The 19,807-nt window shown below is 40.3% G+C and overlaps 2 protein-coding genes across 3 annotated transcripts in view; one reads left to right on the forward strand and one right to left on the reverse strand.

Annotated features, from left to right (window-relative positions):
* The window catches only part of jak3 (Janus kinase 3 (a protein tyrosine kinase, leukocyte)), a 33,058-nt gene extending 19,673 nt beyond the window's left edge, over nucleotides 1-13,385 (reverse strand). Inside the window, exons 1-2 of the mRNA XM_048976183.1 lie at nucleotides 13,344-13,385; nucleotides 4,741-4,839 (exon numbers count right to left, since the gene is read on the reverse strand). The gene's annotated coding sequence lies outside the window, so the exon portion shown is untranslated. The remainder of the gene's footprint in view (nucleotides 1-4,740; nucleotides 4,840-13,343) is intronic.
* Nucleotides 11,452-19,608, forward strand: slc5a5 (solute carrier family 5 member 5). 2 transcript variants are annotated; one of them, XM_048976184.1, is made up of 15 exons: nucleotides 11,452-12,046; nucleotides 12,322-12,387; nucleotides 12,539-12,590; nucleotides 13,599-13,666; nucleotides 13,933-14,087; nucleotides 14,902-15,042; nucleotides 15,405-15,534; nucleotides 16,139-16,227; nucleotides 16,321-16,433; nucleotides 16,873-16,943; nucleotides 17,662-17,748; nucleotides 17,945-18,141; nucleotides 18,465-18,568; nucleotides 18,841-18,914; nucleotides 19,006-19,608. In XM_048976184.1, exons 1-15 carry the CDS (start codon nucleotides 11,690-11,692, stop codon nucleotides 19,210-19,212), a joined length of 1,911 nt encoding a protein of 636 aa, XP_048832141.1. In that variant the 5' UTR covers nucleotides 11,452-11,689; the 3' UTR covers nucleotides 19,213-19,608. The 2 variants fall into 2 exon arrangements, with proteins under 2 accessions (XP_048832141.1, XP_048832142.1); XM_048976185.1 differs by lacking the exon at nucleotides 11,452-12,046 and adding an exon at nucleotides 12,126-12,184.
* Nucleotides 19,609-19,807: the final 199 nt, after the last annotated feature.

Below are 19,807 nucleotides of genomic sequence, written 5' to 3' on the forward strand. Positions count from 1 at the left end.
CTGCGGAGCCTGAAGAAAGCACGTCTTCTGCAGCAGCTCCTGGTGAACTTCTACAGGGGCACCATAGAGTCAGTGATCACATACTGCATCACTGCGTGGTACTCTGGCTGCACCTTGGAGAACAGGAAGACCCTGCAGTGCATCATTAAGACAGCCCAGCGGATCACTGGCACCTAGCTTCCATCACTGGAAGAAATCCATCGCACTCGGTGCAGCCGCAGAGCTGAGAAAATAATCAAGGACCCAACCCACCCTGGACACACACTCTTCACACCCCTGCCATCCGGTAGACAGTACAGAACCCTGTACGCAAGTACAACCCGGCTGAGGAACAGCTTTTACCCTACAGCTATCACACTTCTAAATTCAAAGCACTCTAACATTCTGAATATTTGTGTACTTAAACCTGCTGTATAACTCTAATTCTACCTCTGCGAAAATGCTCATGCACTACACTTTATGCAATATCATAACCATTCATGAGTATGATTATATTGCAAGAATTTACCAGCACCTTATTCACTGTGAACGTGTGTATATATGTGTGTGTGTGTACATATTTTATTCTTTGGATGTTATTGTAAATTTTGTGTATCTGCTGATGCTCCAAACGAAATATCATTGATAAAGCATCTTTATCTCTTTATCTTTTCTTTATCATGTGCACCTTCATACGTCCAAATCATGTCTCAGGCCTTTTAAATTACACCCCCAAATCAGAAAAAGTTGGGACAGGGTGGAAAATGTGAATAAAAAAAATAAAGCAGTAATTCACAAATGTCCCTTAACTTTTATTTCATTGCAGACAGTATGAACACAAGATAATTCATGTTTTTTTTGGTCAACATCATTTGATTTGTAAATAAACATCCATTCTTGCCATTCAGGCTTGCAACACATTCCAAAAAAAGTTGGGACGGGGGCAATTCAGGGGTAGTAATGAGGCATAATAACTAAATAATGATGTGATTTGAAACTGGTGATGTTAACAGGTGATTGCAATCATGATTCGGTACAATAGCAGCATCGAGGAAAGGCCTACTCCTTCAGGAGCAAAGATGGGCAGAGGATCGCCAGTTTGCCACCAGGTGCGGGCAAAAATCTTTGAAATGATGAACAAAAATGTTTCTCAAAGAAAGATAGGAAGGGATTTGGGCATTCCTCCCTCTACAGTGCATAACATAGTGAAAAGAATCAGGGAATCTGGAGAAATCACTGTGTGCAAAGGCCAAGGGCGCAAGCCTAAACTGAATGGCCGTGATCTCCGAGCCCTCAGACGGCACTGCATTAAAAACCATCATTCATCAATAAATTATATAACTGCGTGGGCTCTGGGCTACTTCAGGAAATCACTCTCAAGCACTGCAGCACATAGTTACATTAGGAAATGCCAGTTAAAACTGTACTGTGCCAAATGGAAGCCCTACATAAATGGTGTCCAGAAGCGCCGTCGACTTCTTTGGGTTCGGAGGCATCTGGGATGGTCCATTGTGCAGCGGAATCGTGTATTGTGGTCAGACAAATCGGTTTTTCACATCTTTTTTGGAAGAAATGTATGCCGTATGCTGCGGACCAAAGAGGAAAAGGACCATCCAGACTGTTACCAGATACAAGTCCAAAAGCCAGGGTCTGTCAGGGTATGGGGTTGTGTCAGTGCCTTCGGCAAAGGTAACTTGCACTTCTGCGATGGCACCATCTATGCTGAGAAGTATATCTCAGTTTTGGAGACGACGTCTTTTCCAGGGACGCCCATGCTTATTTCAGCAAGACAATGCCAAACCACAAACTGCGCGCATAACAAAGGCAAGGCTGCGTAAGAAGAGGGTGTGGATGCTTGACTGGCCTGCCTGCCGCCCTGATTTGTCTCCTATAGAGAATGTTTGGCGCATTTTGAAACGAAAAATGCGTCAACGAAGACATCGTAATGTTGCGCGCCTAAAACGTTGTTTGCAGGAAGAATGGGACAAACTAACACCTGCAACAGTTAGTCACTTGATTTCTTCAATCTTTAAGTGTTGTTAAAAGACAGGGGAACTGTACAGTGGTAAATGCTGTACTGTCCCAACTTTTTTTGGAATGTGTTACAAGCCTGAAGGGCAAGAATGGATGTTTATTTACAAATCAAATGATGTTGACCAAAAAAAAACATGAATTATCTTGTGTTCATACTGTCTGCAATAAAATAAAAGTTAAGGGACATTTGTAAATTACTGCTTTATTTTTTTATTCACATTTTCCACCCTGTCCCAACTTTTTCTGATTTGGGGTTGTACAATAAAAGTAAGATTAAGGTTGTGTAAGCAAAATAAATAGCTATCAGTATCTAGTCCTATTCCTTAACGTGTGCTAGGAATGGAGCTTGAGGCTGTTTTTGGTCAGTACGCTGATTAAAGATTCAAAAATAATGAACTGTATCACAATAAATTAAGTAAAAAACGTGGCCTTGCAGATCTGAAGCAGGGCTGCATTAGAGAGAACCTTCTGGGTCCATGCCTGTGGCTGGGGAGTTATTTATTTATTTTAGTACTTATTTAAAAATCTGACAGACATGATGTCGAAAAGTACTTTGTATCTGCACCATTACAGCCTTGGATATCAATAACATTTTTAAATATATCTTGTAGTGAGATTCCAATAAGCCATCTGCATGTCCTCTGTTATGCTATTCTGACCAAATAAAATGTCTCAGATATCACTGTTTGCTTTCAGTGTGTTAAGGGTTTTACATCATATGTTGTATTATCTAGCCATGCATCAATCAAGTGGTCAACAACCAATAGCACATAATGCAGCAGAAACTACTGGCGGACTGCACTTTTTAAAGCTGATTTTAAAGTACAACGATGTTAATGAGCTGTCTCTTTTGTCTAACTAATCATATAGAAACTATAAAAGCTGCAACATTGTGGCTGCAGCCATCAGTGTGCCAACCTGCTCTGGCCGGCCTGGAGAATCGACTCATTGGTGGCCTTTGGCTTGACCTGATAACAGTCTGTAAACAGGACGGTCTCCCTCCCACTGCTTCTAGCAATCCGAATCCTCTCTCTCTCAATAACGTTAGCGTGCTCAGGTGGGGGTGGGCAGCCAGCTGCCCTCGGGCAGCCAGAGGTTTTTTTTCTCCTTACTTGGGGGTTTTTGGTTCCTCTTCTCTGTTGTCATCTGGCTTTTATTTCTTTGTCTTCGCCTTTCCCTGGTTATGTATTATTCCGTTTTAATGATGTAATGTACCAAAACACACCCATGTAAAGCACTTTGGGGTGACCCTGTCGTGAGAGGTGCTATATAAAAATAAACTGAATCGAACTGAATTGAGTTTTGGAAGAAGGTGTTACTGTGGCAAATTTGCCATCTGCACCATATAGATATACAAGTCATGTTGTATAACAAAACATATTTCTTCCCCCAGTATTAGTAGTCTGTGGACACTGTATATAATCAGTGTGAGTCCAGCACTATATTGATGATTATGGTTGTACACAGTATACAACCAGTCTCATTACAGTGCTATGATGATAATTATGAACACCCACAATGTACAACTGGTGTCAGTTCAGTACTCTGATTACGATTATGGCTGTGCACAGTATACAGTGAGTGTCATTTGAGTGTTATCTTCTTTCTAGTTGTACACGTAAACTGTCATTCTAGCACTATGGGGACGTTCATGCACACAGAATACAGTCCAGTTATTCATGATTGTATCAATGGTGAAACAATTATTTCAGGACTATGAGGGGACTTTGGGCTGTGCATTTTATGCAGCTAGTGACATTTCAGGATTGCGATTTTTTACTAATGTAAAAAAAAAAAAAGCTGCTGTCATTCTATCTATTTGAAGAGTCTCTTTGTTGTAAAGGGCACGTCCTTCTCGCACTCTGGGGATGTTTACGTTTGTAGGCCGTATATGATCATTTCAGCCCTGTGATGTGACTTCCCGTCACACAAAATACACAAGCAGTACCATCCCACTACTGTGGTGTAGCTTCCTCATGTCTGACCCCAAGGTACTTACCCAGCATAGTTAACATGACATTAAAATGGTTTTTCACTTACATACACTGTTAGACAAAGCTCCAACTTAATTATTTTCGCACTATATAAATTGGCACAATGTGGCGTGTCATTATACACATACCAAAGTTCATTAAATAGACAATATTGCTATTTTTAAATATGGAAATCCCCAACCGAAAAAGGGATGCATGGTATTTTTGCTTTTGATTTCATATAAAATCTCTTTCCAGTAAATTTTGTATAGGAAAGTATTAAAGTATTAAACATTTTTCTAACTCATGAATTAACTTTGTGTTTTATCCATACAGCCTGGGAAATTAGCTAAGTACGGCAAACATCAAAACAGAAATAACAAAAATATTAAATTAGAATGCAAAACACTAATAATAAGTAAACATAAATGCAAATTAACATCCCGCTTTAATTTTATTAATGACACCGTTTACTGAATAAAGATAGATCCATTTGGGTTTATCTAATACGTGTACAATATATTATGTATATTGATACAAAATTGCATTTAATGATACATCTAGAAGAATCCGCAACATTAAATTGAATTTAATAAAGAATGAGCTGAATTACAGTCGTAATCAATACTGTCTTTTCCAGTTCTAATCTTTTGTATGAAACTGCCCACCATCTTAAAACTGGAGTGAAGAATAACGCATAACGACATGCAACATGAAAAGAGCGTAATATGTATTCAGCCATAAAAGCTAGTACCTCAGGTTTTGCTACTCCCCGCCGTAGCCGGTTTGCCTATGCAGGTAGGGTGGGTATCTTGGCAGTCCTTCAGCACGCGTGCCTCCTCACAGCATGCTTCTGGAAGGGTTGGTAGAAAACAAAATGGTTTCCTGTCTTAAATGCAAACCACAACAGTTTCCGCACCTCATCTCGTTTTCTTTTCCTTTCGCCATGTTTGTACTTGAATTCAGACAAAAGGCAGCACAAGCACATCAACGACCATAATCACCTTCCATTTAAAGAGTGTGTATTAAAAAGGGGGCAGACATGTTGGTAGAGAAACTAGACGAAATATGTTTGTACCCTTTTAAGTCCCTTTCAGTGACACAAAAGACCGTGTGGCTGTTCAGTACTACTGGATACTTGCTGTGTAGATGAGATGAGTGTAAGCAAATTGCGAATCATTCACTGATAATTCTATAATTAATGTATCTAATTCAATCTGATAAATCTGATCTGCTAAGCAGAGACGCCCACAGTCATGAAAATGGTTTTGACAGCCTGTTACACAAGTTTAATTCCGTTTCCATAGGCAGCACCCAAACAAGATACTACACAGCAGTGGTGGAACGACTGTAACCTGGGCCCTGGAGAAAAAATGGGCCGTGCCCCCCCTTTTCAACTTCACACCTAGGGCCAGCCTACGCCCCCACTCCCCCTTTCCAAATTCACACCTACTGCCAGCCTACGCCCCCCCCTTTCCAAATTTGTGATTGATTTATGCCTCCCACCATAATGAGACTGCATATTTGAAAATGAAAGATACAAAAGTAGCAAACACATCATAACATAAAACATGTAACATGTCACAGCAAAAAATGCCTGACATCAGCATTTTAATCCTCAAGATTTTTTCACCTATATGGAACATTTGTAGTTGTCAAGGGCCCTTAAGGCCCAGCACCCAGACAAGATACTACACAGCAGTGGTGGAACGATTGAACCCTGGGCCCTGGAGAAAAAATTTACCGTGCCCCCGCCCTTCCAAATTCAGACCTAGGGCTAGCCTTTGAGGAGTCCGGACCCCAGGGTAGCTGCCCCGCCCCACCTGCAAGTCCACCCCTGCGACACAGGGTCCCCAAGGTGATCTTAAATGCATGGCAGTATTGTATAGACTGAGAAGAAGCTGTGGTTTACTGTGGTTTGGAATTCAGCGGCAAGGCAGATTTTCATGGGACGTGTTGTGTGATATTAGAAGAAGTGTGTTGGGGTCGCGGAGAAGCGTGACAGAATCCTGCGACGAACGCTGCCTCTGGTCTTTATCAGCCTGCCAGGTAGCTTCAGCTGTATCTCACATTTTACTTGTTTGGGTTTGCATGCTGCAAAAAGCCTTTTTGTTGCACGGTAGTCGTGTGATAGAAGAGAATCAGAGCTGTAATCAAGGCTGAAATTGACCTTGTCGCCACCATAAATAGATAAGATACAGTATGTGGACAGGCGTGGAAAAGATGACAGAGGCACAGAGCTCTAATAATATGTGATTTTATAAAATATTACAAATTTGACACTCAGTAACTATACCTGATATTCTACATATGTTCCTTGAATTATTTTCCATGTAAACTGTAAACTGTAATACAATTTGCACAGCTAATGGTAATTCTGTTGATACATTTCATATGGAAAAGTGAGATGGGACTGATTCTCTTTAAACTGCATACTAGGTTCTGAATTCAGATGTTGTAAAATGAATAACAGATGTATGCAGTAGAAAATGTCCTGAAATTTCATGCAAAGTGATGCATGACAGCTGGTGACTACATTACTGCCATATATGTGTAAAAAAGCCCAGATTACGGGCGAACTTCTTGTAGTGCCAGTAAACAAGCAAAAGACAGGTCTTTAGACAGGTCTTTATCCAACACCACACATTTGCATGATCACCTGCCTGTAACACTTACCTGTAAGCAGTTAGCTACAGTACTGAGAAATGAGCAGATACAGTAGCAGAACAGCATAACACCATTACAGTTTTAACCAATACCCGGTTAAGTCCATCTAATAAAAGTCTATATACTCATATGTCAGCATGTGCTTCATAGAGGGTTAGGAGGCCTCTGCAGGAAAAGGAAGGGCTGCCATATTTAAAAAGACTGTACATCTCAACAGAGTAATATATTAATATGGGGCATAATCATGACGAATAAACAATCAAACAATGCATAGGTTATTCAGTAAATAAGATTCATTTAATTGTTTTTAAAGATCAATGTATAATGCTTTATCAGAGCAGCTCCGGACTGTTTAACGAAAACAATGGAGAGGAATGAGAACACAGCTGGTTTAACTTCAGCACAAGAGGAGGCATGCAGGAAACAAAAGGATGAGTGTGGGGCCTGTTGCCAGACGCACGGGACACGAGGGTGGGGCTGCCATGTCTAGGGTTACCACGCCTAGAGCTGCTTGGAATCCATCATCATTTTATACAAAGCAGGGAAATGAGCAGACATAAATGAATGCAAGTCAGGAGGTGAACCATGAGATTTTAGTGGTAGTTTAGTTTTGTATTTACAATATTTACATTGTAAATGTAGTAATTGGTTTGGTAGTTATATTGGATTCTTTTTTTGTTTAAACACTCACAGAATAAAAAGAATCCAGTTTATACTACAATGTTTACCAGCTAAGGGTTACTGATCATAGTTAACCCATTAAATATGTACATGTATTTCATCTTGCTAGATAAGAAAAAAGTTAGAGAGAAAAAGCTGTGGTTTCCCTTTCCTTTAACTGCAGGCTGTGGCTTTCTGCAGCTTCCTGTAGCATCACAATAAGAGACCCTCTGCTGGCCTGCAGGGCACCTAACCCACTCCACTGGAGTGAGGCTTCACCATTTCTCCTGGTATCATTTTCTTTGAAGCCTAAAATTAATAGTATTTTGGTAGAAACTATAAATGTGGGTGTAAGAGGAGCTCACAGCGTTTTCACAAAGGTGAAATGAGATCAGGCAGGCATTAGAAAAAATGTCACTGCCCAAGTGCAGGCAAGGCACAGAAAGACAGATATAGGTGACTTAGCACAATTTAGTTAACATTAGACATGGACGTCTTGGAGTTTTAAAACTGTCAGCACATCACAATTATATATTAAACGCAATTCTGAAGACCTCATTAGGTTAACGCCTCTAACCCCTCCACAGGACAGATTAGTAAGATGGATGGATGGGTGGATGGATGACAACTAAAATCTCCAAATTGGTTGTTATCTACTTCCCTCTGCTGGTTGTGACAGGTACTGCCCATTTTCCATAATAATACATTCAATCCTTAAACTTAAATCAGATTACAGTACATTCCTGGAAACGTTGCTGTACATGTCATTTGCATATATTTGTGCACAAAATACAGTAAAAATAACTATAGTTTACTTTCGTAAAGCAATTAGTTTATCCCGAAATATCACGCGCAGTATAAAATCTCGAAGAAAATCCAGTGTAAATTAGCTTTTTCTGTAGCTTTGGTTTCAATTGTCTGAATCGATAAAAAATAATTTAAAAACACTTTAAAACATTCAGATATCTCTGATTAATAACACTTTGAATCCTCAAATGTAGAATTAAATAAAAGTGGAGTATACGAATCATTATCATAAACTCATTACTGCAACATTTATTTCTTCTAATTGTTAGACTCAAACTATACAACTTCATTGTCGTTTACCATATATTTGTGTAATAAAAGTTTTTAATCAAATCCAGGGCAAGAGTTACTGAGATATGAAGATAAAGGTAACAAAGCATGTACATCTCCACATACAAACTGATGGTTTATTGTGGGTTACATGCAATAGAATTTATAGATCTCTGCATAATTGCTTTTAATCGCACGCCTTGGCGATTAGCAGCCTTCACCACATGCACATATAAGCCACTGGCGGATGGCGATCTTTAAAAATGGCCGATAGACAGCGTGCGCAGGTATCAGTCACCGTTACCAAAAAAGGCATTTCGTTTTTTATTATTTTTTACAGTAATCCAGGGAGGACAAGCATCATCATTATTTTTTCCTTCCCATTATCGCGAGATCACATTTTTCCTGCGGTCTTCAGATAACGAAGTTGTCACAATAACAAAAGTTAGTTAAAAGTTTGTGATCTCAAGATCAAGAAAAAAATATCTGGAGATCACGACTTATTTTCCCCTTGGTCTCACGACAGATTTAGTAGCATCACCACAGACACAGACCAGCACATTACATTTCACTGTGATCATGGGCTGTCACAGGCAGAAACAGCAGTATGTATGTCAGTGCTAAACAATTAGAGTTTGTCACTTGACAAAAATTACAGCTTTGAATTTATTTTCCAATCAAAGGGAACGTTACAACGAGATAATGTTGAGCTGGTACAGGATTCAAAATTTTGATCCGTAAAGTAATTACAGACTGCTAGGTAATCATCACTACTCGCTAAAAAGAAATGGAAGTAATGGACAGAAGCAATAATTCTTAGCAAGAATGATTCTTAACTTTTGTTGATATGCCGAAATAGGGAGCTTAATCAACAGCATCATCCTGTATGCAGATGGTGAAGCATGCAATCACAGCGGTCATTTACGTCACCACATCAGAAAAACAAACATCATTATCTGAAGATAGCAGAAATTATATCAAGATCACAAGAAAAATATCTTGTGATACTGAGAAAATCTCTTATCTCGAGATCACAAGAAAATTAAGTCGTGGGGTCTTTCCCAATATGCTTACCTGACCGTAATTGTGTTCTTGGGTACCCGTGTTACGTCATCTTCTACTGCTAAAGGCCACTTCCAATACTTAACAAAAGTACAGGTGACAGTAAAAATCCCTGGATGTCATTTTTGCCCCACCCCAAGTATAAAGAATACTGCAGCTGCATCCTTGCCAGACGGGACCAATCCCATGATTTATTACGTCCCAAGTTCATTCTTGGGGGGCAAGTTAGCAAGACTGGTCTTGTCTAGACAACAAGTACGATCTTCAAAACAAAATAACACACATGCAAACATGCAACAAACATGCTTAATTTGCTATTTGCACAGCTACAGGTACAGACGCACTGAAAATGCTTCTCTTTCCAAACCCCATCCTGCTCTCTGTAGCTTGGGGCCCGGGGGCGCAGGGTCAGCTAACATGCAGCACCCAAGGCACAGCTGACCGCATACTATTCTCCCATTTAAGTAACAAAACACTGCATAACACACAATCAAAGAAATAATGTGTTAAGTTCAGGTCAGGTTGGGGAACATGCACTGGGACAGAAATGAAAAACATCTATATCTGCAAGCCTTTGCATATAATACATGATCCTCACGTCTTACCTGAAGGCATATATTCTTCACGTGGACAAACACTTTTAGTCCCCTCCGTGGATGAGCGATGAGTCGCCCCCCCCCCCCAGTGCACTCCAACTGCAATGTAAACCATGCGATGCAAGTTCCACTCTTATTCTGTTCAAAAAGTCTGCACTAGCTCCATTCAGTCACCAGAAGATCGCCACATTGGTGACACAGACCATTACCCAGGTCACATGACCCGGGTCACTGCAAAGGGTGCTTCACAAACTCTCCAGATGCACAGGCTTTATCCATCTGTGACACGCACAGTCTCTGTACTAACAAACAAAAAGTACATTAACAACAGCATAAAAGCACTGAAGTAGCCTTTTTGCGCCCATTTAACTTTTCAACTATCGTCAAAAACATTTATAAAACAAATTATCCCCTTGCCTGGAAAATGGATTAAATGATTAGACGAAACAAAATGTTATAAAATGCATTATGTTTTATGTACAACTTTTTGTGTGGATTTTTAAGGAGAAATGTTGCAGAATGGCTACATTGTTTCCCTTAATTAAAGTGGGACATAAAGAATATTTTATTTAGTAAATCCTTTGATTGAGTGACTAGAAATGCTTTGTAGCTGCTCCAGAAAGGTTCTTATTCTGTACAAAGGATTTGCTACCATTAGCAACAACTTATGCGGTGTGATTATTAAAACAGCTGCAAACACTAGTTAACACACAAGGAACAAGACAACTGTGGAACCAAAAAGGAACAAAATACCTGTTTATTTGCAAAGACATTTTGTTAAGAGGTCAAATCAGCTCCAATTGTTGCAATGTGCTTGTGTGTGTGTATCTTTGGGTATGTAAAGTGTTATGTAAATACAGTGTTCTTTATTAAAATTTATCTGCATAAATCTTAGATACAATTTCAAGAAGGTAATACTGTTTGTGCTTGATTATTACTGAAACTCACTGAAATATCCTTGCGTGTATTAAAATAAACAAGAACCAAGAAGGTTCTAGGGTTATCCAGCATCTGTCTATTAAACTGCAGGATTGAAATGTACTGGATTTAATCTCCCTCAGCTGTTGTCCTAACATGCTGCTTTGACAAAGAGATAATAACAACCTGAAAACTGAGGATAATAATAAATGAATAAAAACAGTATGGTAAGTTATAGACTGCGTGAATATGTTTAGCAGACAAGATAATCTGGCACTGTATTCTACACCTTTCTGCACTGCATTGATCCTTGTATGAGAAATGATTACCTTACTGTTACAAGCACTGCATATCTGAATGGATGCAAACCCTTGTCTGAAGCAAGTTTCCCTTATTAAAAAAATTCCAGGTTTCCCTCCTTCGGCCTAAACCCTCCTCTGCCCCCACCCATGAGCAGCTCCTGCCATATAAAGGAGTCATTAATGCCATCAGACTCGCGAATTAGGCTGACTGACCAGACAAGTGCTATGGGCTCTATCTTTATGGATGGCTTTAATACACTTGTTTTTATCTTTTAAATCTATAGCTTTTCTTTAATTGCTTACTATATATTATACACACATACACACACACACAAAATATCATTGTGTTTTTCAGGCTATTGGTTAATTTTCTTCAAAGACAATGGAATAGTTGACCTCAGAAGAGGAGCAGAAACTCAAGATGGCAGCTTCGACAGCAACAAGACTCAGCTTCACCCTGGCCGACTACGCTGTATTTTCCGCCATGCTGTTGATATCGATGGCTATCGGACTTTTCCTGGCACTGAAGAAGTACGCTGGGGAGCCAAAGGTGGACGACTTTTTCACAGGAGGGCAAAAGATGTCAGCAGTGCCAGTGGGGCTGTCGCTTTGTGCCAGCTTCATGTCCGCAGTGCAGGTTCTAGGTGTACCATCTGAAACTTATCGCTATGGCCTCAAGTTCTTGTACATGTGCCTGGGCCAAAGTCTCAGTTCCCTAACTACAGCATTGGTCTTCGTCCCTGTCTTTTACAAGTTGAGAATCACCAGCACCAATCAGGTACGTGAACTTTGATGGGGATCCTTTATCGTGTCATACTTAAAGAGTAACTGAAGGCTTTAAGTCTTCTAGGATTGGTTCTTGATATGTCAACATTAGTTTACGGGTCCATATATTCAACTGACTAACTTGTTAGAAGTAAGGGTACTTTTACATTTTTGTACCTGTGGTGTAAAGTGATAATGTTACTTAGTTTGCAACCCATTACGCCGGTAAGTTGGAATGATCGCTACTTGTGAACTAGTGTGAACTCCGAGTCTTTCTTCGTGTTACAGTACCTTCAAATGAGGTTTGGCAGGAAGATGCAGCTGCTGGGAAGCTTTCAGTTTCTTGTGGCGACGGTAAGAGATGCGTACGAATACCCAGGAGATCAGGCACTTTACAGAAGCATTACAAACCAGAATAACCAAAGCAGAACACCAGTTTTGTCTGGGTTGTAATCGGATTAAATTTATGCTTGCAATGGGTCTCTTCATGTGCATGTTCCAACAGACGCTGTATACAGGAATAGTGCTGTATGCCCCGGCCGTGATATTAAACCAAGGTAGGGAACTCTGCTTTGAAAACAAGCCACAGTATTCTTATACACAAACTCAGCATCTAAATTACAAGCTATTAAAATTAAACTAATGATAAAGGCATATACTCCTAGCAAGGAATTTCATTGCGTCAGGATTAATGTGATGTACCTGTACCACGGTATATATCACCTAAGTTGTTTCTCAGCTATGAAAAAGCAATAGCTTTCAAAAAGCCACTGATATCAACAACTTAGTCAGTACAGGTCTGCCTGGTGTATTTTCCGGTGTGCTGGACGTACGCGAGCTTGGCTGGAAATGCTGTTGGGGGTGTCGGTTAGAGAACAGGGAGAGCGCAGAGGCCTCGTCTGACAGTGTATGCAGGAGGGACAGGCCGTTAATTGGTAGATACAATTTGCCGTTCCTCATCCGCTACCTCAGCGTTTACATAATTTGCTGTAGTCTATAACAGATATAATCAGAAACTTAGTGGTAATTTAGTGGTTTCATAGATCGCTACGTTACATACGTTTATTATCGTCAATAAAAGACACGTCATATATAATAAATAATTACAATATTACTATAAAATTTGTCTTGAACGAGTCTCGCAGCTACCAAACATAGCTGCAATGTATTACCAGGCAACTCCGAGAAGATTTAATTCGCGTTAGTATAATACACTCATGCTTAAATAATTAAATCTCCAGTTTTTGCGCTAAATTTACAAAGCTTAAGTTCTGTTCTAATATACAAACCTCAACCTATTAATTACTTACCCAATAAGTCAATCACGCTCAACAACAGGCAAACAGCGCATCTGCCACGCGCCCACCATCACTCCATAGGTACGGATCGCGCTACGCATGTGACGTCAGCCGCTGGTCGAATCTCAGGTAAATACTAAGAACAGGTGTGACTCATCCAGGCAGGATAGAGACCCTGCGGGATAGTAGCTCTCCAGGATCGGAGTTGGAGACCCCTGTTTTACGCACACACACTTTACTCCATTAAGATTGTATCTTCTGTTTCAGCCTCTGGACTCAGCATTTGGTCCTCAATATTCTCTATAGGGATCGTTTGCACTCTATACACCACATTGGTAAGATGAACACAGAGGAACCTGCACTAATGTTTGCTAAAGATACTAAGTTATTGTTACTTGGCTTTAAAATTTTCCTGATATGGGCATCAATGTCAATTCCTGCCATTTGTACAATTTATATTAAACAAAAAATAATATCTGTGTCACTCTCAAATATTATAGTCTATAATTTAACTTGATAACTGAGAGAATGCGATGCAGGAGGTGGTCCAGCTTGATAACTACTCTATATACTAACAGGTTTCCGGTTGTCTTTCCCACAGGGGGGTATGAAAGCTGTCATCTGGACGGACGTGTTCCAAATCATTGTCATGTTCTCTGGGTTTTTGGTCATCTTCATTTATGGCACTGTTTTGGTTGGTGGACCAGTCGAGGTTTTGGAGTTGGCCAACAATGGATCACGCATTAATTTCAATGAGTAACTACTACTATCCATCCCATAATCTAAGCTACAAACAATCAATTTCTAACAAATAATCCATTTGTATTTGGATTATAATACAGGCTGCAAAGAAACTGGCCTGTCATTCTTATTGTGTACTCTAATAAAGTTTACTTGTATGCAGATTCAGTGGTGTAATAGTCAATGCATTACCGCAGAGTTATAATACTGTGTAAAAGTCTTAGGCAGTTCAAAGCTATTCATTTGGGTAGTAAGGGTATATTTGCTCAAAGTATAGAATGCAATTTAACATTAGAACACATGCTAATTAAAAGGAACACCATCAAAACTAACTAGTATTTCGTCTGTTCTGTGAAAAGTGACTGATTCCTAGTTAGACGGCTAGATGAACACCACTTCAGGTCCCAAGCCTCTCCTCAGGGGCACCCCAGCCATTACATGTGTTGGTTACATTTCACATCCAGCTCAATTAATTCATTAATTTAATTAGGTATGAGGTCTTGATTATATTTGGTGGGGTAGCGATCGGGCCAAAGAAATCCATGGGTATATTGGATGGTTACTGTAATTACTGGGGTGACTTTAGGAGAGGTTTGGAAACGGCCAAGCAGACACACTTTGGCAGACATGATATCATAGTTTTACACCAACATGGAGACCACAAATGAATGTTTGCACATACCCAACAGCAGATTAACATCTCGTCCCAGGTTGTGCTCTTTGCGTCTTGGCACAGCATCTAGGTTTGTTGTGACCGGACACTAGATAAGTGGTTCTTCGGAAATGGCTGCTTTGTGTTGTATCACTACTTACTGTAATTTAATTTTAGCTTTGATCTAGATCCCAGAAGACGCTATACATTTTGGAGCTTCACAGTCGGAGGCACGATGTTGTGGCTCTCCATGTACGGTGTGAACCAAGCACAGGTACAGCGCTACATATCTTGCAAGACACAAAGAGAAGCTCAGTGGTGAGTGCAGTCTTTTGCGAGACAAGCTGTGCTTTTGCTTGCTGCATTTCTCTGTTATTATAAAACTCAGCATGTGAAAAGCACAGCCTGTAGCCACCTTCGGTTCTGTCCATCTTGACGGGGAAAGAAAGACGCTGTCCTTCACAGCACAGTAAGTTTGTGGTACGTTTGAAAAAAATATAACAAAAGTCACTAAAAGATTACAAAAAATGTATTGAGTAAAACGGATTGAGAAGCCAAATAATGGAAATCCAATGCTGAGTAAAACTTTCAACCAAAATAGTTTAAACAACGATCTGCAAATGAACAACAGATGATGAGGAGAGTGACGCTTGTCTGGCTTCCTTTTCCCTCTGCCTCAGGGCCTTGCTTGTGAACCAGCTGGGCTTGTGCCTTATTGTGGGCAGTGCGGCCACCTGTGGAATCATCATGTTTGCTCTGTATTCGCACTGTGACCCGCTCATGGCTGGGGAAATATCCTCCCCGGATCAGGTATGGCATTTTTTCCAATATTAGTAGAAGTGACGCGGCACAGTGGGGCAGTGGTTGTCCTGAGTTTGAGTCTCAACCCTGGCTCCATGTCTGCAGTTACAGAAATTGGACTGATATTAGTAGAACTTGGCATATATTTCACAAAGCAAGAACTACATATGATTTAAATGTTACATTTGTGAATATGGGGCATCATCTCCAGCAGTCCTAGCTAACTTGTATCACATGATCATCACATGATCTTGGCTGTTCTGTGACTACTGGGCTGGAATGGCCAGTGGCTGTATATTTCCTACACCGGTTAAGATTAGGGTTAGCGCATACTATCCTTGCTTTGTCAAACGTGAATATACTATGCAACGTAAAGACAGACATGGCACACTCTGTATTCATTAATTTGTGCCCAGAGTTGGGTAAATCAGATCCAGAGAGTAAAAGTCCAGATCAAGATTTTGTTCCAACCAACCGGTTGAGCATAAAGAGTCACAGAGTACTCAACTGGCTGGTTGAAGCAAAATCCTGGTCTGGACTATTACTCTCTGAATCTGAATTACCCAACTCTGTCTGTGCCACATGCTTCTCTTTCTCTCTCGCCATGTGACAGTATATGCCCTACTTAGTCCTGGACATCTTTGAACCCTACCCTGGTGTACCTGGTCTGTTTCTGGCATCCGCATATAGTGGAACATTAAGGTACTGAGATCTCCCGCTTCCCTTTAGTACTCTGTTGTGTATCTTCATTAAACTTTACAACGGACATTCTCAGCACCTTCATTTCTATTGCAGCACAGTCTCCACCAGCATAAATGCCATGGCAGCTGTTACTGTGGAGGACCTGATGAAGCCCAGGTTCATTAATATGTCTCAGAAAAGGCTACTGATCATCTCTAAAGCACTCTGTGGGTTTGCCAATACATTTTTATGTAATTATTATTAGAATTTTACTCTTAATGTGACATAGGCAAAGCTAACTGCAATTGAGTTTGTGGAGTTTACACACACATACATACAGTATACATATATAGATATACACATAGTGTGTGTGCGTGTGTGTATAAACTCGTAAAATGTCGCAAACTCAATACCAATTAGTTATGTTGAATGGTTCCTTTTCAGATTTATTTTTAGATCAGCAGAGAACTCTAAAAGCCAAACAGGCCATAAAAATGTAGTTGTAAAACATGCAGATGACATTGTATGTGAGTTTCTGCTGTTGTCTGCTCTGCTAATACCAAATTTAAAAAAACAGTATAGAGTAAATTCAGCTAAAATCGGCAGAGCCTGAGAATGTGCAGGACTTCAGCGTAACCCATCGGGCTTTTGATCCCTGTGCTTTAGCTTTGATGTACGGGGCCGGCTGCATCATGGTGGCTGTCCTCACCTCCTTCTTAGACTGGGGAGTTCTTCAGGTATGCCCCCCTCCCGCCATGCTGCATATCCATCCATCCACACCTCTCCCCCACATAATTCCACAAGTGGTGATTTTCCTTGTAGCGCAGGAAAGGTAGTATGTGGTGCAGCGCTGCGGCACTATGTCTGATAAAGGAGGCAAGTGGCAGTGTGGAAACGGTGTAGTTACTGACCGTCAACTGGCGGAAAAACAGACCTCAGAAGAGGAGCACTGCACATCTGTAAAGAAAAATTAACAGAATTAACAGACTAGTCCATTGCTAAATAAAGCATCGTAATATCAATTATAGGATATTATACTGTGTAATACTCATAATACACCAATTTAAGACATTATAGTATATTTATGCATGTCAAGGAACCAGTCAAGGATTTCCGTTCTGAAGCACTTGTAGCATAAGGTGTCTACCCATAACGTTTAGGGTAAACTGAAGACAAATTACCTCGTGATAAAAAAAAAATCATTTTTGTGTGCCTTCCCAGGTCTTACGAGTCTAATACTCCCCATAATTTCAATCACCCTCATGTGGACCCCATCCTACAGGTTTAAGAGCAACTTAGTGGCTGCAGTTTCGTAACACAGGACATGTTGGTAGCTGAACAGGCCAATTGTTTAAGGCATTTAATCAATCAACATTTCATCAAGCTCATCAACCAATGACGTCTTATGTACGCATGATGTATCTGGCTTCAGGGAGGCATTGTGTTATGCTGCAGGGCTCCTTCACAGTCATGGGGGTTGTCAGTGGGCCGCTGCTAGGCGTTTTCATGCTAGGAATGTTTGTTCCTGCCACCAACACTAAGGTAGGTTTTCTGAAGCACCTACAAATGTTCAAAGGCAGCTCTGAAAAGGCTGCCCGTTCATTCAGATACTACATAAACGGTATTAAATAAATGCGTCATAGGTTCTTATCATGTTCCTGTAGCAGACCTGCATGAATATTTAGATGTGTTCCTTCAGATATTTTAATTTTTATGATTCTCCAATAAACCTGCCCAGGGAGCTTTCACTGGGCTGTTTGTGGGGTTCGGCCTGTCTCTGTGGATTGCCATTGGATCCACACTATTCCCACCCAGTGAGAACATTATGGGAGTTCTATCAGCCTTTCCAGAACAATGCCAGCCAGCCAAATACAACCACAGTTTGGCCTTCAACAGAACATCAACCAGGACCAACATTCCACCTGAGGACCAAGGGTATGGGATTGCTGTTTTTCATCGCTATTCAAAATCGTAAAGTTATTACAGTACATGCAGAGCACATTTTAAATAAATGACAGAATTCTGAAGCTACTGCTAAATGCTGAAACGACCGCTTGCGGCACAGGAGGTCATATCTTTCCTAACAGAACTGCAGTAATGTGACTGAATACAGGTCTTTCTCACTTATAATCCCAGTCCACTTTTTTGAGAATGTATCTTGAATCTTATCTTGAGTCACAAAGCATACAAGGCTTCTGATATTCCAGTGCCCGGTATAACCAGTAAATATATTGTTACTGCCCTCTTTCTCCACACAGACTCACAGGGTTGATTAACATATACGCCATGTCCTACCTGTACTTTGGGGCTTTTGGGACGTGTTCAGTAGTTCTGGTGGGACTGCTGGTCAGCTACTTGACAGGTAACAACAAACTGACACTGTGATGCTTATCATGATACTTTTGTATATGGTTTCCTTCATTTACTAGAAATTAAAAAAAATTCAGCAACATAGCTAACAAGCTAAAGCCAAAATGTTTTATTTCCACATACTGTATGCAATTTAAGGGCTTCAGATATTTGATATATGTATTACTTTGTAAAAACAAGACAGGCTCATTTTTTGGATTTGTGTGACAGAAGTGGGCAATTGTCACACTAGAAATGTGAAACCATGGGTTGTGTTTTCACCAGGACCCACCAGAAGGAGCAGCATTAGCCCAGGGCTTCTCTGGTACCAAAGTGCAGATGTAGCCTCTAAGAAGACGGTGAGTGCAGATCTGTCCTGTCAGTTCTCCACTTCATCTAAAACACTGTCTCTGGTGTCAGCTGTCTAAGATTTATCAACTCTCTTCGCAGACCGCATCGATGAACAGCACTGAACTGATCGTGCCTCCCAAAAGCTCACAAAATCAAACAAGTGGTTTTGCCGAAATAGAGAAGGCTCCACGGCCGAGTGCAGGGAAGGTGGAAGACGATCCCAGCTGTGAACTTCTCCACAGTATCTGCAGGCAGCCAGAAGTCAGCAGCTTTAAACCAACAGGCATAGCAGAAGGAAACATATAAGCAATTTGGAATTAGAGATCACTATAAACCTACATTTTCTTTTAGCTTTGTTTTTCTACCTGACTATACAATTACCAATCTTTATTCTCTGTCTGAAATGTATAATTTAATGCGTAATATATAAGTCACTATTGATATTGCTTTTAAGTTTTGTGTGCTGGAAATATTGTTACGCGTAGCTGTATATTTAAACTGAATGAGAAAAATGATTTGGGATTCATACGATTTGTCATTCTGGCTTGTTTAAGCTTTGAAATCATGTTGTGTACGATCGTAAAGAGCTTTCAAACATCTGCTAGAATATTTCTTTGGGAGTCAGCTTAGCTATGCTGTCAATTAATCTTTTGACTTTTCTTGCGCAAAAAGGTCTTGTGAGATATTAAATAGTTCAAATACTAGGTGACTGGCTCTTACTCCATCCCAAAGTTTAAACAAAGGAAGGCTTTTGAGTTTCAACGCACCTGGGCATCTGCATGATAAGAAACATGCCCTGCAAACTTCTGACAGTCACATTCTGCATGTGCTTTGTACTCATCACATATGTGGATTAACAAAGATGTTCATTAATCATTCTGCGTGTCTCTCACAACCACAT

The sequence above is a fragment of the Brienomyrus brachyistius genome, chromosome 15 (genome assembly GCF_023856365.1).
Source record: "Brienomyrus brachyistius isolate T26 chromosome 15, BBRACH_0.4, whole genome shotgun sequence".
NCBI classification, from domain to species: domain Eukaryota; kingdom Metazoa; phylum Chordata; class Actinopteri; order Osteoglossiformes; family Mormyridae; genus Brienomyrus; species Brienomyrus brachyistius.

Excerpts from the sequence above, each read along its gene's own strand:
- slc5a5 (XM_048976184.1), top strand. The coding sequence starts at position 11,690 with ATGGCAGCTTCGACAGCAACAAGACTCAGCTTCACCCTGGCCGACTAC. Across the intron at positions 15,535-16,138 it reads AAATATCCTCCCCGGATCAG|TATATGCCCTACTTAGTCCT; the intron begins GTATGGCATTTT and ends GCCATGTGACAG. Across the intron at positions 16,228-16,320 it reads GCATATAGTGGAACATTAAG|CACAGTCTCCACCAGCATAA; the intron begins GTACTGAGATCT and ends TTTCTATTGCAG.